Below are 25,900 nucleotides of genomic sequence, written 5' to 3' on the forward strand. Positions count from 1 at the left end.
AACTTTTAATAAACGTGATCAATTGCATGACCAGTTTTTCTAAGATGAAAACACATGAATCTTACTGGTAGTTCTTGGCTTTCTAGTTTTCTTGCAAAAACTTGCCTTGCCTCTTAGAGGCAGTGTTCCTGACCTGTAAACTTGGATTAAAAGACATTCCTCTTTCCTGCTGTGGCATGGAAAAAGTCAGATGTCAACACTATCTCCTGTCACTTCTGTTTCTCTTTTGCTATAATTCTAACCACATACTTGTTTCTTTTCTTTTTTGGGGGGATGGTGGGGGTTGTTCCAGGGATTGAACTCAGGGACACTTGACCACTGAGCCAATCTCCAGCCCTATTTTATATTTTATTTAGAAACACTGAGTTGCTTAATGCCTTGCTTTTGCTGAGGCTGGCTTTGAATTTGAGATCCTCCTGCCTCAGCCTTCGGAGCCACTGGGATTACAGATATGTGCCACTGTGCCTAATCCCACATACCTGTTTCTCAATCTCTCATGTCATACTACTCCAACAACTGACTTCACAAGCCAAGCCGGGAGGTAAGAAAGCTTGCCAAGTTTGTGAAATCGACTTTGATGTGCCATAAACTTAAACTATATGGTTTAAATACACAGACATGGCTGAAAGTCTGATTGGATTTATTTTTGGGTTCAGCTGACAAACTTTGTATTTTGTTTTTTTTTTTAAAGAATTGCGCCGGGCAGTAAGAAGCAGTGTATGGAAAAGAGAATTGACTGCTCATCAACATGAGTATGGACCAGAAGAAAACTTAGAAGATGACATGTACCGCAAGACTTGTACTGTGTGTGGCCATGAACTGACATATGAAAAAATGTGATTTTTTTAGTTTCACTTGACATTTTTTAACAGAAATTTATATTTAAACAAAGGAAATTAGATTGGCTTTATTCAGAATTCACCACAATGTAGTCCTCATAAATGACACACTTGCAATGCTTCCATAATAATAAATGTATGACTTAAGAGAAAGTTACAGTCCAGCTGGTCTGGTCCAGGGCAGCATATCAGAGTAGGAGGTGAATGGTAGAGTGGGTTTAAAGCGGCAGGTCAGAGCTGCAAATGGGGGAGCAAGAGGATAAAGCAAACCCTCCAATGGTGCAGAAAGAAGAGCTTTCAATAAAGGCCAAAGTTGACTGAATTGGACTCAATCAGGGATGGTGGTATACTGTTGTAAGAGTCTGTCAGGACTTTAAGGACTACTTCTATCTCTAGGACAGTGAGGCAGTCCTGAGGAGCCAATGCTGGAAGAAGTCCTAGCAGCAAGAATAAACAAATTGCAGGATTCTGGTCATGTTTTCACTAAGGGCTTACTACTATAGACCTTCGTGTAAGTGTTACAGACAGCTCTTCTCAAATGCTGAATTAAAATGGAAAGCAGCTTCTCTGAAGGTTGAATAACTGACTGTTGATCAAAGATATTAGTTTACCTAAGTACTGCTGAGTGCCTTACAGGTATTCTTATTTTGATCCTGGGAGGGAAGGCAACTTGCTTCTTATAGCACTTCTTATTTAGCCTCCATGCTTCTAAGGGAGGAGATCACAGCCTAGCCTCACTTTACCCCAAGCATTTGGATTAAGTTTAGCTAATTGGAATTTCCCTTAATCTTGTTCAAAGATCATCAAGTAGTTTGACTATAGGATCTATGCATAATTATAGACAAAAATTCAAGTTGAGATAAACTGGATATTTTTCAAATTATTTGACATGATTTTTATCCTGTCACTATAAACAGGGTTCATGTATTTCCATTTTCTCCTTAGACTTGCTTGGAGAAAGACCAAAGTCAAAACAACTCAAACCCAAGTAATTAGGTGCTTGAGGCTATAATTACTAATTGTTCTCTACGTAATAAAAACAGGAATGTTCAGTGTTTTTCTCAAGTATTGACTTTTCATATGTGCTATACTAAATATTATAACTCAGTAAAACTGCCTCAAACAGCCACATTTCTGTGATTGGATAAAACCTTCTCCTTTGACAAGAGAGTAACTAGCAGTTCAGGCAGCTGCTAAGAGCATTAGTGCATTGTGGGGGATAAAAGCTCTTGGGGCCAGATGAAGCCAAGTACAAATTCCACTTCCTAGCTGTGGACACCTTGGGCAAATTTCTCCATAATCCTGTTTTTATCTGTGAAGGGAGGTATAATCATCTTTCAGAGCATTCCTGTGAGGATTTAATGTGGTCAATCTAACAACTGGCACATAACCGCCACTAGTTAATAAGCACTAATCTAGGCCAATACACAGAGAGATTTGTCTAGCTGAAGTCTGCTTCTATTCATTCTTTCCTTTATCAATTTAAAATAGTCCTGGTATCCGGCTATCTACCCAGGTTGGCAAGGCTTCATGTCATTTTTCACTTTCAGGTCTAACTGTATTTTAGAAAAACAGTATATGTCGTCAGTATATTGACAAATACGTGTTAAATGGCACCAGTACAATTTAACAGAATATTGATTCATTGCAAGGTAGGAGGTACAGTGACATGCCATTTTTTTGTCTGTGTAAGCTTCCTTAGTGTGGAAAGCAATTGCTGAATGTTTTTGCTCTTGCACCTTTATTTCTTCAAAATTCAGTTGCTAGGTTCAGTTTTTCCATATGCATAGCTGTTGGACTAGGTAAAGCAGAGTCCTATCCACGAAGGAACTATTAGAAGCAACCATTATACATGAAAAGAGAATCAAGAGAAAGGAAATGAACATGAACAGCTACAAATGTCTCTAGAATGTGGACCAAGTACAGCTAGCTAACCTATGCTAGGCAATGTGGAAGTATTACAAAGCAGTTTAAGATCAAATAAAGTCATCAGAGCCTTAAACGTTATACACTGGCTTCTTGTGAACAGAAGCCACTTGAAACTACATACTGTGTGCTGTGGTAAAGCAATGGGAAGGAAGAACAGTATACCTAAGATTTCCTTCCTTAAATAGTATGGTATTTAAAATCCTAGGAATTCCCATCTATTAAATGGACTGTTTTCATAGCCACCAAAATGTATAGCAAACTAATATGACCATATATCAAAATATGGAAAATGCTCAATGCATCATACACTTAGGATGCAATAAGTTTAAAAAGTTACTATACTTTTTTTTGGTGTGCAGATGCACAAAAATATTACCAGTAACTGTAGAATTATTATTGTTTTAGTGAAAAAAAGACTAAAAATCCCACAACTTTGAAATGTCAGAGAATTCCTTATATACAGATACATTATTTTACAAAATGCTCTTAAGTCTCAATACCACAAAGGGAAAAAAACCTCAGGAATTAGTTATTTGAATCAAGACACATGGAAACAAAACCCAAGCTAATTCTAAATACAGTTTTAGCTAATCTGCGTCCATTTCCAATATAGCATGTGGTTTGCTACATGATCTTGGACAGATCCCTCTCAGAGGCAACAGGCAATGACCTGATGCTCTAAGATCATGGTTCTCCAACTGGAAACAACTGGGGAGCTTTAAGAACTTTAAGATGGTGTCCAGCTTCTACCTCTGGAGATTGCTTAAATTTAAAGTAACTTCAGATTCCTAGGTAAGCTGGTATGGACAAATTTGGGTATCACCACTCAAAATAGTAACACTTTTATATACTAAGTAGTAGTATCTCAAAATACTTAAGAAAAATATTTTGAAGAGAAAATTTCAAACAGTATCAAAGTGTGTCTTCAATAGTAAATCATTAATTTAAAAAGTAAACTAAGATGGTAAATCATGAAATAACCAAGATTAAAAAACATACTTTTAGTTTTATTTCAGCCATGTCAGGTTATCCATGAGCTGTGAAAAGCTATGCTAGCTGGTAATAAACCCATCAGTTCTATTTACTACTTTATAACGCAAGGTTGACCTCTAGTGTTTCACATACCTCAAATCTGTCGTTTTGTGCCGTAAGGAGAAAACATATCAAATGATCACAGAAAAGTTGTATCTGTCACATATAATACATCATGGTCATTGTCACATTGTTATCATTAAGAAATATTTGCTTTTTAAGGGAAATTAAAGGTACTTCCATATTCCTCATTGTCCTTCTTCCCCTTTGTTTCCTTTAAGAAGTGAAGGCTATTATAAGAAACCAAGCCTTCAAACCATAAAAAATAAGACAAATTATTTTAAGATATTTAAAAAACAAACAAACAAAAAAAACCCTTGACACGAGGGGAAAAAAAATATGACCCTTAGGCCTGCAGAGCACAGAATTGCTGGAACACAGCCAGGATATGAGGGTCTAATTCAGCAGTGAAGAGAAGGTTCTCCAGGGTCACCATATATTGCTGGATTATCTGATGATGCTGTAGACACAGAAAAGTGGTGTTCAGGTCAGTCAAAGCAAGTAAACAATCATGGAGAACATCTACCTCAGCAGCCCACCCATGCTGTGAAATGAGAAGAGGAAGTAGGAAAAGGCAAGTAGTTCAGGCTGACGGGAATAACAGACTCTTCAAAAGCCCAGCATTAAGAAAACATACAAGGAGATGTGAAAAAAGGGGTGTCCAACAGCTTTTCTAAACAACGCAGTCATTACCAGCCTGTCCAAAGTGTAACTCATGATGCCACACTGTGGCAGTGGTTCTTGTGTGTGGCTATCACTAGTATAGACTGGTCAGGACAAAATATTTTAGGACTTTTTAAAAAGCAGCGCAGACACTGACTAACTGAGGAAGATAAAAATTTCAGAAAACAACAACAAAAACACTCTTATGTGTTTCTAGGTGGACTTGAGTGTACTTAGGGATTCTTACAGGTTAAAACTTTTTAAATTGGTAGTGAATAAGAAAAAAATCTAGAGGAACTCCTAATGACTTGCATTCATGATTTTTCTAGAACAAACAAATGAAGATTAGTGTCTGAAGTTACAAAGAATCAGCTCCACATTCTAACTTAAATCTAGCTGAGAGCAGGTGCTAACAGGTTTCTTATGTGAAGAGACCTCAGCTTACCTTGCTTCTGTGATCACTGTTTACCATCTGAACATGAGATTTTTAAGTACTTTTATAAAACCAATTACTATTTGCTTAGCTTTTATTTTTTTAATTTATTTTAGATTACATTTGAGATCCTTAGCATAGAAAATTTCAATTGGGAGTCTATGTAATAATAAGCCAATTTAAACCTAAATATTCTGATGAATAGCAGCAAATGGAATTAACTAAAGGGCCTACAGGTTACTACATAACCTCCTTGAAAATTTGGTGAGGAAACCTTTGTGGCTGAGAATATAGTATTTATCATAAACAATGTTCCTCACAAACCTGCAGGAAGATCTGCTGGAGCCTCTCTATACAGTTCTTGTACCATGGTGTCAATACACTGGTTCCGTCAGTTTCACATCGTACTAAGTGCTCAGTCAAGATCATGATAAAACGCTGGAAAGGAGGAATGAAGATGAAGTATTAGAGGGGTAATTTTATACTTCAGAAACAAACTCATGACAGAGACTTCCAAGTATGGCCTGTTCCACCCAGTCTTTGAGCTGTATGCTCCTAACTCTCATGATTCACTGAATATTGTCAATCTAGAAAAGGAAACCAGTAATAATCTGAATTGGTGCATCCTTTTGGGCAATACATAATGATTCAATGTCTAAATTTTTCTAGTAATATTACTTTTGGGTCTCTATTCTGGGAAAATAATCAGAAACGTTAAGAGGACACTGTGAGCAAAAATGGTCATCAGAATGCAAAACAATCATTTAAATCAACAATAGGGAATAATTAAATATGAAACAGACATTTCAATACTAAGTACACAGCACAGAACTAAGAATACATGGTGGCCTCCAAATACTAACATTTTCTTTTGTAAATTTTTGTATTATTAAAACTTTTCTGTAAATAAGCATGCATTCCTTTTATAATTGAAAATAAGTTGTTTTTTTTTTTTTAAATGAAAGAGATGTATTGATTCCCTCTACATGTCAATGTGCCAAACCAAGTTACCTGAAATATGACGAGAAAGAGGTTTTTCTGCTCACTCTGAGCAGACTCCACTTTTTCCTGCAACCTTTCTATTTGCTCCTCAAGGGCCCCATCTTTCCTGTCACTGCTTCTGTCATCATCATCACTTCGCTGCAGAAAGCACAGGGACAAAAGGGAATTATTTACAACTCCAGTGTATTAAATCCCATCAAAGAAAGGGAAGGATTTTATTGTGTCAGGTCAAATGCTATTTAAAGACTTGTATTCTGTTGGGCACTCGCCTGTAATCCCAGATACTCTGAAGGTCAAGGCAGGAAAATCACCAAGTTTGAGGTGAGCCTCAGTAAATTTAGAAAAACTCTACCATAAAATTTAAAAAATTAGTATATTAGTATAGACCTAGTGCTGTACGTTAGTGGTAGAGAACCTAGATTCAATCCCCGAAGAGGGGTATGTGTGTATGTAAGGGGAAACTTATATGTATGGTAAAAGGCCCTTACCACCCCCATCCCAAAAAATCTCCAGGTCCTCTTTTGGTTCAGAAACATTTTTTCACTGAAGTTTTATCGATACTTGCTAGGCCAGCGAAATTTAGTGACACTTGTCTTGGAACAGCAGTGGGAGTGCTGACTATCAAATAATACCGCCTGACCACCTGTGTGAAGTTAACAGGAAGGTACCCTGTTAATCATTCATCCCCTGTGAACGTAAAATACTTTTCAGATCTCAGAAATTTTCATATGAAATTCAGAAAATATCTCCTGTATAACTTTTATATTGTTTGCATGCTAAAATGATATTTTTAATATGCTGAATTAAAGAACTATGTGATTAGAATTAAAAAAAAAAAATCTTTCATCCCTAATGGAACACGCAGAAAAGATGGACAGGCCCTCCTGCAGCTCATAGCCCAGGTTGTTCATTCTCATCAGAAATAAGAAATAGCTTCAAGTGACATGTAGTAATTTAAAGCAGACTGTTCAAGACTCTGATGGTAATAATGGGCTCAATCTACCCCTGTACAGTTTTAATTATTTCTTCCAACTTCCTCTGAAGAGTATATAGCATTTAAATCAAAACTAAACTGAGAGTTCATCTCATACTAGCAGGAACGGCAGCCATCAAGAATACAAAAAATTAATGCTGGCGAGGATGGGGAGGAAAGGGAACACTTTTATACTATTGGTGGGGTTGTAAATTAGTACAACCACAATGGAAATGATTACAGAGGCCCCTCAAAACACTAGGCATGGAACTACCATATGACCCAGCTATCCACTCCTAGGTATTTATCCTGAAGAATTAGGGTCACCACACTACAGCGATACACGCATACCCACATTTACAGCAGCGAAATTCACAATAGCCAAAACTATGGAAACAGTATGTGTCTATCAACAGATGAATGGATAAAGAAAATGTGGTATATATTCAAAGTAAGTTTTATTCAGCCATAAACAGAACTAAAGACCATTACGTTAAGTGAAATAAGACAAACTCAGAAAGTCAAGGAAGTGTGTTTTCTCTCATATGTGGAAGCTAGAGAGGAAAAAGGAAAAGAAGATCTCATGGAAATCAAAGAAGGTCAGTGGAAGGAATGGATCAAGGTGGGAGACAGGCAAGGTGGGGGAAGTGCCAGGAGTGATCCTGGTCAAATTGTATTGTTAAATATGTAACAATAAATCCTACCATTATGTAAAACTATAATGTACCAATAAAAATGTTGAGAAAGGGGGATAAAAAAGAAAAAGGCCTACTGACAAGTAGCTAAATCAGCACTCTTGGAGAATATACAGCATTTGCTTATTTGGCTGACAAAATAAGGCAGAATAAAAGGCAAGATTTAATCTTCATTTTACTGAAGAAGGGAAAGGGTAAGAGGTTAGATGGCTGAGCTATTCTTGGCTCTCGGTATGTTACATACCAGGTTTCTTTTGGCATGAAGATGGGTGTCACGCACAGAACCTAGAAATCCAGGTAATCCTTCTTGATACTACTCTACTGCTAAGGCCCATCTATACTTGCAGCTTCCATTCTTCAAGCAAAATCATCAGAACCACTCAATCAATGATTGTACAGAATTCTGCTTTTAACTCTACACAAACCTGTAATGGGGGTCTTCCTTTTACAGTCTAAGCACCTGGGCACAGTTGACTTCCTAATCCTACAGTAAGATAAGGCTAGAGTACCATTCTTAATGGCTCTTTCTGCCATAAAGGAAATGCTACAAAGATCCACACTACTGGTTACTATAGCCACTAGCCACATATGGCTCCTGAACACTTGAACTGTGGCCAGTGCAACAAGGAAACTAAATTTTAGCTTGTATTTAAGCAAATTTTAAATAATTTAAAATTTAAATAGTCACATGTGCTAGCAGCTACATGTAGCACATTTCCAGAGAACAATGTAGCATGTGGGAAATCTCTGGAGTGTGAAAGACCTGGGCCAAAACTGGGTCCTGTCATTTACATGCTATGTGACCCTGGAGCAGGCTTCCCTCAATTTATACATCTAAGAAATAGGATGACACCATTTATAGCATTTTAGGTTAGTGAATGTATGTTTACATTCCCATGTGTCTGTATGTGTGTCTACTTGGAGACCAGCACTCAAACTTCCTGCACGTTCATATAAGTCACTTAACTTTTCTCCACGTTCTACTTTGGTAAACATGCTTCACACTGGAAAGTACTGTCACGGAGAACACCAGTACTATTATGCAAAATCACAGAATGCAATCAGCTCCCTAATTCTCCTCAAAAAAGCTAAAATACTAAACTTTTTATTACTATGAGAATTATTTTTGTAAACTAGGAGTGTCTGTCACACCCCTCTCCAAAGTACTGAGGAAGTGATAAGCCATCTACACTCTTTTCCCTTCCCCCGTGCACCAGAGAATCAGAAATAATATTGTCCTCTTTCCTTTTAGAAGCGCAAACAAGAAGTTGACTCAGGTGATGAACTGGAGAAAAGTAAAGTTCATAGCTTACATCATGCAGTATAACTACCCATAACAGACTACCCGATCCTTTCCCCTCTGCTTCTGGAAACAGCTACAGAACTTGGCCTAGGAAAAAAATGAATTACCACAAAGTGACAGTCTTTGAATATTCTCTCCAGGTGCTGCCAAATCTTCTTTAATCTAATTTTGAAATCGACACAAGACTTACCCGTTTGTGTTGCCTTGCCAGTTTCTCTTTAGCTTCTTCTAGCTCTTTCTGGATCTTCATAACATGTTTGTTCATCTTACGAATTGTAGAATGCAAGATTTCCCAAACAAACAATCTTAAAGAAATATGCCATTTGGTTATTATATGGTAGGTTATGCTTGCAGACAATAAAACCTATAATCAAATTCTATAATCTATTCCATCCTTAAGGGCTGCTATATTTCTCCATTTGGGCACAATTAGTCATATTTCTCCAGCAAGCATCCATCTCCATTTGTTAAACTCAAGTAGACTCAAGGAAGCTCCCCAAGGGCAATACTACATTCTTGCCATTTTTCTTACTTTTATCTCTTATATGTACTGTACAATTTCACTGAAGTGGCAAACTATGAAAACTACTAACATTAGGAGGAGAAATACATTTTCTCTCTTCTCAATGTCAATAGCAAGCACTGAACTTAATCTAAGGCTCATTTCACAACCTTTAACCACTCAAGCCAATTCTCTTAGAGAGATTTCAGAAACTTATTAGTTTATAATGACTATCAACTACTAGGCTTTAAGAATAAGATAAATTTACATCAGCTATCTTTATCATCAAATAGAATAAAAAATGAGGATCATCTTGTAGGTACTTTAAAATAAATGGTTGATTTTTAAAAAAATATCCACTTATTTTTATGTCTATGAACTAGGCCTTCTAACCTCAGGATACAGCACAGAATAGTATTTCCTTCTATATATTTTGGCTTGGATGACAGTTTAAGTGAAAGATGAATACAGCAATCTATTCATAAAACTCCAATAAAGAAAATGTTAGTCTAGAACGTTAGCAGATAGGACAAAAGAGCAGAGCACTCTGACTTTGGTAGGGGTCAGTGAAGGCTTTGCAGGTAGAAATATTAGAGCTAAGTGTTGAAGAAAATATGATGCTCTTGAGCAATGAATTGATTCTAGAAGGCCTGGTCTGAATCAGGGCTCTGTACTTAGTTATGTGACTCTGAGCAAGCTACTGAAGCACTCTGTGGCATTTTCCTATTCTGTAAAATGTGGACAATAGGGAACCTCCTTTTTGGTGTATGAGCATGAAATGAGTTGAAAATGTAAATCATTCAGAATAATGGTTAACACATTCATGGGTGGTCAGTTTTCTGAGTGTTTGGAAATCTGAGAATGCTTTACTGTTGGCTTCATTTGTAAATATCAACTTGACTGATCATATATTTGATCACACCTTATAGCCCTAAGGATTCAGTATATTTCATATCAGTGACCTCTGGCAATAAGAGATACAACGAAGTTAAAAGGCTATGATGGATTTTTATGTCTTATGAATTTTTATGAATTATTTCACAAAGTTTGTGTTCTCTAAGAATTGGTATACATATGGTTTCTTATATATGAGCTTCAAACCTAGTAAAGTCACGAGACAGTTCTGAGGAGAAGATCCAATTTGCTACTGCAGCACAGTCAACAATCTGTGTACGGATCATCTTATCCACGAGGACAGCAATCATCTACAGGGAGAAAAGAATCTCTAGAGTAAATCACCTAATAGTAGCCAAAATAATACTACTGCTACAAAAGTAAAACAGGGCTGTATAATTCATTTTTAGTGGCAAGGGAAATGAGCAATCTGTTCACTTTGTCTTAACATTTATCCTGCCCTCTGCTTGGTTCTAGTAGTCTAAGATATACTATAATATTAATAAAGATTGAATGGAAAGAAAAACTCTAAATGATAATAAAAAAAAAATTAGATGATAATGCCTGTACAAAAAAAATGCATGTAATTTCAACTGAGTCCCCCAAATAAAAACTTTATCATAGAAAAACCTAACTATCTTATAAAATTTGTTCAATTCCTCTTTATTAATACACAGTATAAAAACAATTATATTGAGGCTTGAGAAATATGTGCTTATTTGTAGAAACTGGATAGAACAGACAACTAACCCCTATCAAATGAATACACTGCCAAACAACAAGCATTCTTACTGAACTTTTAGAACATGTTGAGATATTATAGTCCAAAACCAAATTTTTACACTTTTACATTTTAAGAATGAATTAAACATCATTCACAGCATCAAAAAAATTCACAGATTTTAACACCACTCTTGCCTTATCTTTATACCTAATTAGAACCTCAACATGCTTAATTAAATAATTTTTACCTGTGGATGGTTCCTCCAGACCTCAAACATAACTCTTAGCACATGTAACTTCCCTTCATCACTTTCTGCTAGAGTTTTGAAGACTTCATGAAACCTTTTGATAATGGGAGAAAAATATCACACATACTTATTCATTGAGCATTTTGTTTTAAAAGCCTTTCAGATTTAGAATAAAAAATATGTATGCACAAAATAACCAAATATTAACCATTAAGGACGCTAAAAAGGTAAGAACAGTAAGTCACAGTTTGTGAGGGAGCTGCCACAAAATCTTAAAGAGAGGAATATCTATGTGCTTCTCCTCCTCTTGGATTCTAAAATTAGAAAAAAATCTGCCTTTATATGCCAACCTTTGGGCAGCTCTCAAAAATGTAGGTAGCTCCCATTTCTGCTTGCTTTCCTTTGGGAAAGCCAGGGATAGGGAATTTAGCGACCACAAACCAAAATTCAATAATAGTATTAAGATCTTCATATTAAAAAAAATTTAGATAAAAATTACTATACCACTGGTGGTATAGTAAGTACTTACTTTGCAAGAGCACTGAAGGAGTGGCTGAATGATTTGGCTGCCAAATGTAGCAGAGTCTGTACAAAGACCTCTATTTTCAATGGGTTAAAACTAAATCCTTCATCTGAAAAATATTTCACAGTAATATAAAAAAATAGGTACAGCAATTTCTTGTTGTTACACTTGGAATGCTAAACAGATGCCACATTCAAATGCTTAGTCAGAAATTCATGTAACATCTAGTACTACTAATAAAAGATGATCACTGATTTTAAATACTCAAAATATAAAACCAATCTTAATTCTTAGTTTTATGGAACTGTTTCCCTAATACTTCTATATGAGCCATTTCTTTAAACAACAGCACTGATATTTCCTTATTCATACTCGCCCATAAGATGGAAAGATCATGTTAATTAAAAGCAAAATGAGTGAACACTTAAGCCTATGTCCTTAAATACATGACAATGCCTAAATTGAATATTGCCATTTTGATTTATGCTTTCTAAATCCATTCCCCAGCCAATGGTTATCCAGTTGTCCCAATAGATTGTCATCCATTCTATTCACTTGTTTTTTTTTTTTTTTTGGTGCTAGTACCACATTGATTTAATTACTATAATACCTATACATTTCACAATGTTTTAATATGTGCTATGGTAAATTCTTATCCATTTATTAATCAGGTAAACTTTTGTCCATAAAACTGCAATTCTGGTTGGAATTACATGGTACATACTCAGGAAACGTTAAACATTACTATTATAATAGCTTAATTTGGAGAAAACATCCAGCTTTATAACACAACAAGTCTTCTCATTCAGGAATCTCTCTCTGGTGAAAGCAGATGTTTTAAAACATCACTGACTGATCAAAGTATATTTTATTTTGTAAGTGGAATGCAGTTTATATTCTTAATGTAAAATGATTTCACAGGAATTTAAAAGCCTCTTTTTAGATAAGGGAGAAATTCTTGAGTTCTAAGACAATTGACAGGCTGAACAGACCAAATAGATACATTGCTTTATGAGCATCCAGTGGAATTGAGGAACTCCTGTTGCCAGAGTTATTTATATTTTAATTTGACTATATACATAGTTCCACTGAAGAAATATTTAATTCCCTTACCATCATCATCATCCTGATTAGGATTTGGCACATCTTTCAAAATGCTGAAGATTTCATCATTGGTTGCTTTACTTTTAAAGGCAACAGCTAAACAGAGGGCCACAGAATGTCCAGGAAGAGAATCTAAAGACAGAATGGAGGGGAAGATAGATAAAACTGAAAAAACTATTCTAATGAATATCTGAGAAAGAACAAAAACAAAAAACTCTTTCCTTCCAAAATAACATATTTTATGAAGATCAGTATTTAAATAGTGTAAGTGAAGGTTTCCTTTAATAAGCCAAAACAAAACAAAAACACCAAACCTAACAACAATACCAACAACACCCAACCGGAAAGAAGATTCTCATTTCAGTACTTTCTTAATGATACTTAGCTAATTGAATCCAGAGTGTCAGGGCTACTGAGCTTCCTCAAGATGAACAGTGAGTGGAAAAGTAATATGATTACAACCATCTTTAACAACCCTCAACTTTCTTAAGCCTTTGTAACCTCAAAAGCCAAGAATTAAAGTACTTCTCTTTCATTTTTGCCACTATCCCCTTTGTCCCACTTTCTCTAAGACAGCAGAAACTAAGTTTGACCTTAAACAAAGGCTGCCTACATAAGAAGGTATTTTGCTGCTTTCTTTTGTTGAGTAGAGACATGCTTGAGTTTATATAAGGCAAACACTCTTGTGATATGACTCCTAGGTGTTTACTATTGGTTTACATCCGTTGAATCCTTTTGTATAAAACGTATGCTTGTATAAAAGGGTCACCAGTGCAACAGATTTAACTTGTTATGTATGGGAGATAAGAGGCAACCAAAAAGGGACTCCTGACATTGGCTCATAGATTATGAGTCATTAAGCACTTGGAATGAATAAAGTCAATTACAACAGGCCACAGGATAGTCATATATGACCTGTATGAGCTTTTCCTTGAAAGTGGGAGAGGAATGTAAGTGAAAAACAAAACAAGAAAACACACATGGTATAAAACCACAATCTTCTGTCACCAAGGAATTTACATTCTAGCTGAGAAACCAAGATGATTACATTTGAGGTAGCCAGAGAGCAAAACAAAACTGGCCTGCTAAAGGTTAAACAAAATACTTATGGGAGTAGAGCTTAGGCTATACTCCAGGAAGAAAAAGGAATTAGAGATAAGAGCAGAGTTCACAGAAACAAAGAACCTTCAGGCAACACAAAATGAAGGCTCCTGGAGGGGCTGTCTGTGCTCAGTGCAACCCCAAAAGGGCAACTTGAAGAATACTATGCCCAAGTCTGCACTAGTGTCACCAATGTACAACACCTTACCTTTATTACACACAGTATGCCAAGTACAAAATAGCACCTAAAACCATAGCCCTTCTGACTTACAGTGCAATCTCAGAGATGATGTGAATGAAAGGTAAGAAAATCATACTGATGAATTTACCTCTAGAGGCATATGGCATGTGCACATATGTTCTCAACACCACACTTTAACTATTATCAGAGACAATCAATTCACATAATCTCCATCATCAAAACAATTACATTTTTAAGTTTAGTACATTCTAACTCTAAATTTACCTTGCTATACTTGACACCATATTTAAAATGATGTCAAAGATACAACACTATAAACAGTATAACTATTATAAGCCAATGATAAAATCTCAGCAAAATCCTCAAAATGATCGCAGGACAAATAAACCATAGTGGCTAGTGAAGGACCACCTTCAAAGAGAGAAAGTATAAACCCCAAGGAAAGAATACAAATTTTCTACCATTAAGTAACTGACTTCACATTATAGCTATACTGATAAACTCTTTAAAGACAGAGGAATATTTGTCTTATTTTATTACTTACTGCTACTTTCATCTCCGTACTTGTAAATGCAGGTTGGGTTTGCAGGACATAGAGCTGAGAAGGTAGGAGGAACAATATCTAATATACGCTGATGGTAAGACAACCTATGATAAAAATAACAGCCTCAGAAAATGTCTTTCATCATTTTATTCTTTGATAACCCACAATTTACCTGGAAAGTCACTATCTCTAACATCCTGAGCTCAGCTGACTATCAAGAAGTGAATTGGTGGTGGGGGTGGGGAAGTCCTCTGAGCTGTTGTCTTAGCCAGCACCCTAATACTCAAGCCTACTTCAAAACATACTGGCTTTCACTGATGTGTAGGTTGGGGGTCCACAAGCCTGGTGGCCAAAGATGTGGGCTGATAGTGGAATAGGGCAGAGAAAATAGTCTGCAGGGCTGAGAGATTGATTATATTGCATCAAATAAATAAATATGGAAGATAACAGGAGCCAATTTTTTACCTGAGAAGGTATTTACAAATCATGCCATAGAGGAAAACTAGAAGGAATATGATAGATTGACACTGAAGAGATGGATACACAAACATACACACTGGTGGATATAAAAATATTTATAGAAATACACTATGTACATATGTGTATATGTGTTCACCAAGAGGGCGTAGAACCAATGATATACCAATATCAAGGGGCATAACAAGGGCCCAGATCTTTGTTCCTAAATACCATACTCTATTCTTAGAAACTTGGGCAATCTGAGTGGATGATTCCAGGGGAGGTAAAGAAAACAACACATGGGCTTAGAAAATCTTATACTAGAAAATAAGAAAATGCTCAATGAATGTTGGAGGATGTGATTTAAATAAATAAAAAGAAAAAGGGCTTACACAGACTTCCCATGGGCAAAACAGGGGACAATTCAGGCATCAAAATAAATAATAACAGTCAATGGTTTGTAACACATTGGATGAAATAGAAATTCACTAATCCTGATTATAAATAAAGGACCAGACAAATGGGTAGAAAGGATAGTTCTAACAGAATGCCCACATATGTATGTTAAAAAAAAAAAAAAAAAAAGACAAAAGAGAATCATCATTTGGCAATCATTGTAATGGTGGCTGATAAAAGCTGGAAGTATTAGTGGAGAACGGAGGTTTGATGAAGAATAAGATAAGAGGGGCTGGGGTTGTAGTTCAGCGGTAGAGCCCTTGCCTTTTATGTGTGAGGCACTGGGTCTGATCTTCAGCACCACATAAAAAAAGTAAATAAATAAAACAAAGATATTACATCCATCTACAACTAAAGAAATAAAAAAAAAAAAAAAGAATAAGGCAAGAATATAACTTAGGGGGCTGGGTTTGCAGCTCAGTGGGAGAGCGCTTGCCTAGAACATGTGAGGCACTGGGTTCAATCTTCAGCACCACATATAAACAAACAAACAAACAAACAAATGGTATTGTGTCTATCTACAACTAAAAAGATATTTTGAATATTTTTCCAAAACATATTAATCAATATGTGATTAATGCTAATCAATAACAAAGGGCAAAATCGTGAGTTTAAGGAGGAGAAACCTGGCACATTGACACAACCAGCTGATCAAGATAACATCACCACTGGTTGGATTCCTGTGCCTTCTCAGGTGACAGACTGAAAGTGACAATATAAGACCTGAGTCAGTTCAGGAGGAAATATCCGAATGATCCAAGAAAGCAAGGTCGAGACTCTTTAACATGACAAAGACGTGGAAGATAAACAGTAACTGTTCAAATCTGAAGGACTCTAAAGAGAATGACAACTAGTGTTACCCCTGTTTTCTATGCCAGAAAAAAAAAAGAAATTGATGGGATTGTTGGTGAAATTGCAATGCTATCTTGGGATTGTATGGTAGTTTGTACCAGAGCTGACTTTTCATGTGAAAGGCGGTCTGCTGGCTATGTAGGAGGGGAAATATGTTGTGAAGTGTTGAAAGATGATGGGCCCTCCTCCTGCTGCTTGTTCTCTAAGGTTTGTAACAGGTATAGAGAGAGGAGGCAAAGGAGTGATCATTAGAGCAAACACCAAAAATGTCAGCAACTTTGGACTCTAGATGAACAGGATACGGAGTTTTTGGTATTTCAGGGGAGCAACTTCTGTATGAATTTGATATCATCTTATGGAACATTAAAGTAAAACTTATTGGCTTAATTCATATAGGATACAAATGGTAAAGCTGACTAATTTTTTTAAGCCTAAATCCTAATTAAAAAGAGAGACTAAGGGCAAATACTTGGAATTTACAAATTATATTCTGGACACTCATCACACATCAAGTGCAAAGAAGAGAAAAATATCTTCCCAGCAAAATTAGAAGACCTAAATAAAGGAGAAAACATGAAGAACTTACCTCATACATTTTTCCAAAACTTCTCTTACAAACTTAGGTTTGGGACTTTCAAGATCTTGAGTAAGACAATCTGACCTAATGAAGAAATATAGTTTAAGTTCTTACATATGGTCTGCACTTATACCTAACCTGTACTAACTAAAAATTATTTCTCTTTATTATTCCATTTATAAATAGTAAATTAATATCAAAGAAATAAAAGATTTCAGACAGTAAAGACTGCCTTTAAATTTTTAATTTTTTTAAAGTTTTAATTTTTTTGACTTCTGGAGAAAGGAAAAGATAAAACATATCACACTTACCAATCTTCCCAGCTCCAACGGAACTGAAAGTTACTTAGATGATGAGAAAACCAATTAATAAACCTTCATGGGAGTGGGAAAAAGAATGATTACAATTTAGAACAGAAATTTATGAATCTTTCAAACAGATCAACTTGATTTTATGCTTAATGAAAACTATCCCCCACCCCCACCTGCAGCTATATCTTTTCTTGTGATTTACTCTTTTTCTCTGCAAATCTTATAATTTTTTTTTTTTTTTTTGTAGTTGTGTACTGGCAGCATGGCTTTGTTTATTTTTATGTGGTGCTAAGGATTGAACCCAGTGCCTCACACATGCTAGGCAAGCGCTCTGCCACTGAGCTACAGCCTCAACTCCATTATAACTAATTTTTAATAGTTCTTTATCTCACTTCTTCTAATAGTACTAACATTCATTCTCTTTAGGTAAGAAACATATAATTTGAGCACCTATTTTGTGTGGACACCTTATATACGTTTATATAACTGTACAGAAAAAGGCAATTGTTGTACCTGTCTACACATGTAGTATTCATTGTGTCCAAACGCATGTATAACATTTCAGTTGCCTGTGCAAGCTGAGAATTGGAAGATAAGGAAAATTCTCTAACATAACTTTGAGCATCTTTTCATGTAAATGATCTTTTGGTTTTTGTTTTCTAAAAAGCTATAAAGTATCAATGATGCATAATAAATCTGACCTTACATGTCCATGAAATCAAGATAATGAATATTTTGCTTCTTTATTATCCATTCCTCTTCTCCTTTCTCCCAAGCTTCCACTGGCCTGCTGTTATTTTGCATTTTTTAGAGTTTTAGGTAAATTTACAGTATATAGATTCTTTGATACCTTTCACTTGGCATTATTTTTCTATTTATTCAAGTGTTGTCTGCATTGTGTTGTTATTCCTGTTGCTCTTTATACTGCTGAGTAGTATTCTATTTCAAAGATATAACAATTTGTTTCTCCATTCATGAGTTGTTGGATGCTTAGACTATTTCTAGTTTTGTGCTATTACAAATCAAGTGTCTTTGAACATTAATGCCCAGATCTCTTTCTCTGAAAATCCAAATTATTTTTCAGAAAATGAAAACAATAAAAAACTTTACCAAAAAAATATGTTGAGACTACTAGCAGTGAACCTTCTCTAAAGGTTGGATGAAAATTTAGGATAAACAAAGAGAAATGAAGATCCCTGAAAGTGGCAGATATGTACATTCATTTAAGTGAACATTACTGTATGAAAGAATTTTTTTTCCCTTTAAGTTCTGTTATAAGAGTAGCATGTAGATCAAGAAGAAAAAAGAAAGTGTTTCCTGATCTTTTTAAAATCTGAGAGAAAGGTTAGAAATTAAGACTAGTAAGCATGCATGACAAAAAGTATACAGGAATACTGCATAAATGTATGTACTTGTAAACTAGTAGAGGAGAAAAAATGAAATAAAATCCCAAATTCCTTATGTAGTACAAAAGACATGACAGCAAAGAAATGACAACAGAGGCATGACAAACAGAGCCCAGTAAAGACAAAAAGACTCCAGCTATATGCTGTGTATAAAACAGAAAAATGTAAGAATGCAGAAAGTTAGAGTAAAAAGACAGAGAAAAAAATTATTTTAACAAAAAGAAAGCTGGTGAAACTTTATTAACATTTAACAAAAAAGACTTATTAAGGAAAAAACTAAATATGATAAAAAGAATCATTTCAGAGTGACAAAAAGTTCACTTTGCCAAAGATATAAATCTGAACTTGTACGAACCTAATAATATTAACTCAAAACAGACAAGGCAAACTACGGAAGTAGAGAAATGAGCAAATTCACAGTCATAGTGGGAGAGTAATACCTCCTCTGTAATAGCAAACCAAATATTTTAAAAAATTTAAAGATACCGATATTGTAATTAAATATTACAATTAATGGATACTAATTAACTTATAGAAAAGCCTTAACTACAGAGTATACATTCTTATTTGTAATAAACTACATTTTATCATGTCAGAAGTGTGGGGATAGAAATAAAGGAGCCCTACTGGGGAGGAGAACAGAGGGAACTTTTAAGGTACAGCAATATATTCTATTTCATAACAAGAGGGAGGTGTTATAATGTAAACAAATATTGCAATGTGTGTATCAGTCCATCTCTCTTATTCAAATGATAGAATCCACTATTATAAAACAAGGCAAATTGGAACCACCCTTCCTAAAACCTAAAGCTTAGTTGGAAAAAAGACAAAATTGAGAAAAATTAGCTCAGATATTTAATAATATTTTAAAGCCAGTCCAGTGAGTATAAATTTAAAAACAGAGCAAAGGATACAACTTGGGGTAGAGAACCAGGTTGAAGTTTGCACAGTTCAATGAGAAGTGTTGTGTACATTACATCAATGTGAGGAGGTGCTGGAAGCTGAAACAGTTCCGCAAAGATCACCTACAAAAGAATCATGAATTAGAACTCAACTTGATTGCTATTGTTGCATTTTAACAATTAGAAAGACCTTAATGTAATAATAAACTCAAACTCAAATCCATGGCACTCATATGGAAGAAAGAATTACTTTTTATAACAAATACCAAAATGAATTTTTTTCCTCTGTATATATAACTAAATCAAATAAGAGCATATAAGATTAATGCTTATTTGATCCATACTCCTCCCTGACAAGTATACAATAATTCCAACACTGGAAGTATCTAAGTTGATTCAGGGATGTACATACTGAGTTTTATTTCTGTAAGTGACAATAATCCTTAGTACACTCTGAGGACCAGAAAGAGAAGACAGTCAAGTTATTGCACTGCTATTTCAAACAGATGCTAGATGTATTTGGCAGTGAAAGAATTCCTTGTTATGCTTGTTTGGAAACTTCTGCTTTCCTCCCTCCTTATAGAACCATCAACCTAGAATTGTTTCCTCTTACTCCTCATCTCTGACGCCAATACTTTACTTTGATAAATTTTTACACATTCTACAGATTTAAAAATGACATATTTTACATTTAAACTGACAAGTCGGAGTCAAGTTCACAGTATAAGTATATTCTCTCACAAGTTGTATGATAGAATAGACATACTATTTTTAAAAAAGCACAAAAATGCAAGATGAATAAAATATGACACTTAAATAATACACCACCACTATGCACTCTTTCACAAAAACTTCAACATAAAGGAGAAGTGCAATAAACAGTATGACTTGTGTCAAGTGGAAACTATCAGGACATGGTCTCTTTAAGGATCTGGACTATCAGCACCATCCTCTTGTCTGAATTAATGTGGGGTCCAAAGCATTTCTATTCCTCCAAATTCCAAACTTTCTTTTGATTTCTAAGAATAAAGAATAAGGATTCATCTTTAACTGTATTACAGGAAATAATGTACTAGTCAGGTTTATGCTGATTAAGAGGCCAGATAAACACAGTTAAAGATACGCTATCTGCCTAGAGTGATACAGTATTTTAAAGTATGTAAGCCACTTTACATCTATTAAGTGGACAATGTACTGACAGGGCTAGAGGTAACTTACATTATCCATGATAACTATCCATGAATGAAGGCATACTATATAAATAATTTATAGGCAACTCAAAATTCCATTTGGCTATTGGTCTCAACCTCCTCTTTTCTCTTTACTAACTTGGCTAATAGAGCACCAAAACTGACAGCAATTTTCTCGCTCCTCTGTTAATTTTCAGTGCCTGACAAGTAGCAAGAAAAAAAAAAAATAAGCCAAGAGTATATTATACTTTAAAGTCAACAGAAAGACTAAAATTGAGAAACAAACGCCATGTGGAATGCATACCTCTACTATGTGGTAATTCAAGGGGATCTTGTTCTTCCCTGGATAGCTCACTAGTTGTGCAGCACTATAGAAAATACAATTAAAGCTTAATAAGTAAACAAAGATAGGTAAGAAATCAAACAAGCCATTTCCAAAGAAGTGTGCTTAGATATGAAGGAAATCTTTTCTGAAATGTTCTGGATTTTGATTACTTAATCATGGCATAAGTTATTTTGTCTACCATAAGAAAAAGGAATCTTAAGTAATAATACTAAGGAAGCATATTCAGGTCTACTAATTTAACAGGTTACTAATTTAATAGATTGCTTCATTCCCCAAATATTTTTCTTTCCACTTTAACATCTAAACCAGAACTTTCCAAGGTCTTGGTTTATAAAAATAAATTTCCAAAGTGTGGTGTATAAATGCTAGAAATCAGAGCAAAACTATTCCAGTATTCATTTATTCCCATAATATCCAAACCAAAAATAGCTCGCCATTCAAGTTCTCCATATTGTATGGCAAATATCCATAATAAAAAACTGGCATTGGGCTGGGGATGTGGCTCAAGCAGTAGTGCACTCGCCTGGCATGCGCTGGGTTCGATCCTCAGCACCACGTACAAATAAAATAAAGATGTTGTATCCACCAAAAACTAAAAAATAAATATTATAAAAATTCTCTCTCTCTCTTAAAAAAAACCCAAAAAACTGGCATCATGGGCACATGATTATAAAGCACCTAACAAAGTACTATTTCGAAGGCAAAGAGACTTGAGAAAGTGTTTGTGGAGACTGATTTTAGCAAGATTCATCAGGAGAATAAATGAACTGATTGTTGTATACTCTTAACATACATTTTGCTCTTACTAAACCATCAAAATTGCTGACCCTCCTCTGAAAATACCACAAAGAAAATTTTTACCAAGTCTTCCTTTCCTTCCAGTGGGACTTAATGATACAGTGAAGATTCTCTTCTATAACAAATCTCTCCACTGAATGACTTCCTGGCATAACAGGACCCTGCAAAAAACCCAAATATACACACATACAGACCTAGAAAACAGATTTCTTTCATTTATTCAATAAATATTTGAGGATTTACTATATTCCAGGCACTATGCTGTATGGTAGGGATAAAAATTAAGAAAGGTCAAGTTCTGTATTTCAGAAAATTTCATTGTTTTGTTCATATACCTACAATGAAATTAGTGTCAACTGTCGTGTTTTTCTACATCTGATACCATCAGATGCCATCAGTGTCCATTTTACATACCAATTATTTTATAAAATGTAACTTTTACATATTACTAGCCCTGGAAAGTCTGATTTATATTTTAAGCCTTAAAAGAAAATTCCATTCAAACACCACAGACATAAAAATGACATATGCATTGAAAGATATCAATATATTGTTTACAACAAGTTTAAAAATACTGCCAAAATGACATTGTTCAACATTCTGGTACGTATATACACAGCAAACAGGTTCAAAGAGTATACAATAGACTTCTTAATGATGATTTTGGGATTTTGCTTTAATCTCTGTAATGCCTAAAATCTTTTAATAAATACTGTTTAAAGGCAACAACAAAAAAGTAATCCAATCTTCTTTTTAGAGTAACATGTATTTTGTATATTTATACTCTTCTGGAAGAAAACAGGTAAGCACATTTGTAGAGGCAATACCAATTACATATAACCACCACCGGAGAAATAAATTTTGTGGCTACTTTCTAGTTTCTAGTGCATAAATACCTAATTACAAAGACTTTGGCAGTCTTAAATTAAACTGGACATTCAGTTAGATATACCTAATTAGACCATAATGTAGTTATGACTAAAAGTGTTTAATTATGTACAGAATATAGCAAAGACGACAGCAGTTGATAATTTTGTATACAAAATTAATTACTTGCTAACTGGCATCTAGAAGGTAAAGACCAAGGATGCTGCTTAGCATCTTATAATACACAGCACAGCCCCCCACACACAAAAAAGTGTCTATCCCAAAGTGTCATCTGTGCTGAACATCAGAAACTGATCCATGCTTACAGGGATACACTAACAAGAAGTATGGTTCTTTAGCCAGACAAGTTTCTCTTCAGAACAAATCCAGTAATCACTGTGCTTGCTTAAAATAGCAACATGAGTGCAAAGATACAAAATAATTAAATGCACAGCTAAAAATACACATTTTTAAATCAAATAGTAACATCAAAATCACACATTTTCCAAACTCTTATTATATAATGGTTGCCAACAACTTAACTTCATAATAAAGAATATGGTAAGAATGATGAAGTCAGCTGTTATGGTTTGGATATGAGGTGTCCCCCTAAAGCTCCTATGCTAACACAAGTATGTTCAGAGATGAAGTGATTAGATTTTGAAAGCTGTAACCCCATCAGACCATCCTAGTTTGAATGGAATAACTAGGTAGTAACTGTAAACAAATTCACAGTGGCTGCAGGAGGTGGGTCACTGAGAGCTTGTCCTGAAGGGTTCTTCTTCCCTGCAGGCCTCTTCCCCTGCACCATGTCCTGAGCAGCTTCCCTCTGTCATGCCCTTCCACCATAATTTTCTGTCTCACCCTGAGCCCAGAGAAATGGAACTGACTGACCATGGACTAAGCCTCTGGAACTGTGAGCCAAAATAAACTTTTCCTCCTCCAAGTTGTTCTTTTTGGGTATTCTGGTCACAGCAACAAAAAAAGATGACTAATATATCAGTTTATACTAATCTTTGGGTTTTCTTTTTTTAGTACTTATTTTTAATAATTACACAATGATTAATTTAAGGCAAGCTGAGATACATATAGATAGGGACAATCTCTAAAATAGGTATTTTTCTTGAAGAAACCTTATTAAGAATAATAGCTACAATTATTGAGGTCATCACGTCACTTTTTACATGTTAATAACTTTTTACATGTTAATAACTTAATCCAAACAACGTGAAGAGATAAATATATTTATTATTCCTTTAGAGAAATTGAGGCACAGAGAGACTAAATAATTCAACCAAGATTACAAAATAGTATCTGGATTAAATATTATTAAATAGGATTAAAATGCAATCTAATCTGGCCTTCAAACTACCCTCTTAAATTGCACACTATGCTGTCCCTCTAATCTACTTATATATGCTAAATATAATTTCTTGTAGAATGAGGTGATTATCATTTATGAAATTAAAATTTACCTGCATTGTCACCAACTCTAATAGATAAAAAATTACTGGAAAAGTATCTCAGGCATAAGTAAAACAGGATTAAACCACAAGTAGAATGCAACGCATCCCCTTCACATCCCCTTTCTAGGATTTTTAACTGGTCACATACCTCAGGATCATCTGTGTAATCAAACATTCTGAAGATGACCCTTGGCATTGGGTACACTGAATCCTCAGTGTGAGGTGGTGGTGTAAAAGGAGGCAGGTTGTGCTGTAGTGCTTCACAGAGGATGCTATCAAAGGCAAGATAAGGTCTTAGGATGTGCCGTTCCTGCCAGCAATCCTTTTTCAATTTCTGAATCTGGGCCCACAGGCAATCTAAATACTAAAGACAGATTAATTTTTAATAATTAATATAAATAACATTTTGACTAGACTAAATAAAAAAAAAAATCACTATCCTCTAACATATAGAACACAAAAGTAAGCTTACTTATAATTATGTATGGTACAAAACAATGGCACAAAGTTTTTGTTTTTACTTGTATAAAATGTTATTATGTAATATATATGTAGATATATATATGACTCTGTGATAGCTAGAATCTCACAGAACAAGGGAATGTTTCAAGTACATGCTAACATTTATTAAATATCGTTTCTATGGCTAGTGATATGAGGAACTGAATACCTGCCATGGAACGTGGAAAACTAGCTATGGTATACAAATGAAATGATTTTAAGTCCACTATAGAGATGAGAATCTACCGAAGAGCTGTTTGTTATCACTATAGACTGAAATCAATTTACCTCCTCTTGGGGATGTGGTTTATCAGCAGTCCAAACCTGTAACATGGGCACATGAGTCTTTTGGCGTCTCCTAATGATAAAAATGAAAGTCTATATTTAGGCTTTCAAAATAGGAAAAAAACACTCAGTGGTTTTCATGATCAATAAAACACAAATTAAAGCATTTAAATAACATTTTTATCTATCAGATCAGCAAACATACATCAATATAGTCTTATAATGTGGCATAATCATCAAGATACCAGATAAATTTACAATCTCAAACATTGGTGGCAGAGAGGTTAATTAGTACATTCTCTTTGGAAGAATATAATCTCTTTGGAAGGCAATTTTACTGAATCAATAAAAATTTAAATTGTTCACAACCTTCAACCCAACATTGCCATTTCTAAGAATTCACATTCCCCATAAATGTACATGTACACAAAGACATATATACAAGAACATTCACTGACATATTATTTATAATAATGAAAGACTGGAAATAACTTAAATGTCCACCAACAAGGAACTGGTTAAAAGAAATCATGGTACCTTAAAACAGTGGAATAATATACAGCTGTTAAAGAGAATGAGGTAGAGCTATATACTTCTACACAACAAATCCATATTATATTAAGGAAAAAAAGCAAGTGAAGAACACATGTATCTACTGGATTATCTGTATAAAAATGAGGAAAGAGATTTACATATGCATACATAAGAGATTCT

The 25,900-nt window shown here is 34.8% G+C and overlaps 2 protein-coding genes across 4 annotated transcripts in view; one reads left to right on the forward strand and one right to left on the reverse strand.

Annotated features, from left to right (window-relative positions):
* The window catches only part of Xpa (XPA, DNA damage recognition and repair factor), a 35,033-nt gene extending 27,174 nt beyond the window's left edge, over window positions 1-7,859 (forward strand). Inside the window, exon 6 of the mRNA XM_076845788.1 lies at window positions 692-7,859. Within this exon, the coding sequence (XP_076701903.1) occupies window positions 692-840 (149 nt within the window). The 3' untranslated portion in view covers window positions 841-7,859. The remainder of the gene's footprint in view (window positions 1-691) is intronic.
* The window catches only part of Ncbp1 (nuclear cap binding protein subunit 1), a 34,972-nt gene continuing 12,826 nt past the window's right edge, over window positions 3,755-25,900 (reverse strand). For 2 of the 3 annotated variants that reach the window (XM_076845783.1, XM_076845785.1), the window contains 17 exons: window positions 25,190-25,259; window positions 24,549-24,764; window positions 22,131-22,228; window positions 21,228-21,291; window positions 19,746-19,856; window positions 17,939-18,003; window positions 17,426-17,488; window positions 17,124-17,198; window positions 14,771-14,874; window positions 12,933-13,055; window positions 11,826-11,928; window positions 11,297-11,390; window positions 10,533-10,636; window positions 9,120-9,234; window positions 5,968-6,096; window positions 5,281-5,394; window positions 3,755-4,320 (listed from right to left, as the gene is read on the reverse strand). In XM_076845783.1, the coding sequence (XP_076701898.1) occupies window positions 4,207-4,320; window positions 5,281-5,394; window positions 5,968-6,096; window positions 9,120-9,234; window positions 10,533-10,636; window positions 11,297-11,390; window positions 11,826-11,928; window positions 12,933-13,055; window positions 14,771-14,874; window positions 17,124-17,198; window positions 17,426-17,488; window positions 17,939-18,003; window positions 19,746-19,856; window positions 21,228-21,291; window positions 22,131-22,228; window positions 24,549-24,764; window positions 25,190-25,259 (1,762 nt within the window). In that variant the 3' untranslated portion in view covers window positions 3,755-4,206. The remainder of the gene's footprint in view (window positions 4,321-5,280; window positions 5,395-5,967; window positions 6,097-9,119; window positions 9,235-10,532; window positions 10,637-11,296; window positions 11,391-11,825; window positions 11,929-12,932; window positions 13,056-14,770; window positions 14,875-17,123; window positions 17,199-17,425; window positions 17,489-17,938; window positions 18,004-19,745; window positions 19,857-21,227; window positions 21,292-22,130; window positions 22,229-24,548; window positions 24,765-25,189; window positions 25,260-25,900) is intronic. The other variant, XM_076845786.1, reaches the window with a different exon arrangement.

The sequence above is a fragment of the Callospermophilus lateralis genome, chromosome 2 (genome assembly GCF_048772815.1).
Source record: "Callospermophilus lateralis isolate mCalLat2 chromosome 2, mCalLat2.hap1, whole genome shotgun sequence".
Taxonomy (NCBI): Eukaryota; Metazoa; Chordata; class Mammalia; order Rodentia; family Sciuridae; genus Callospermophilus; species Callospermophilus lateralis.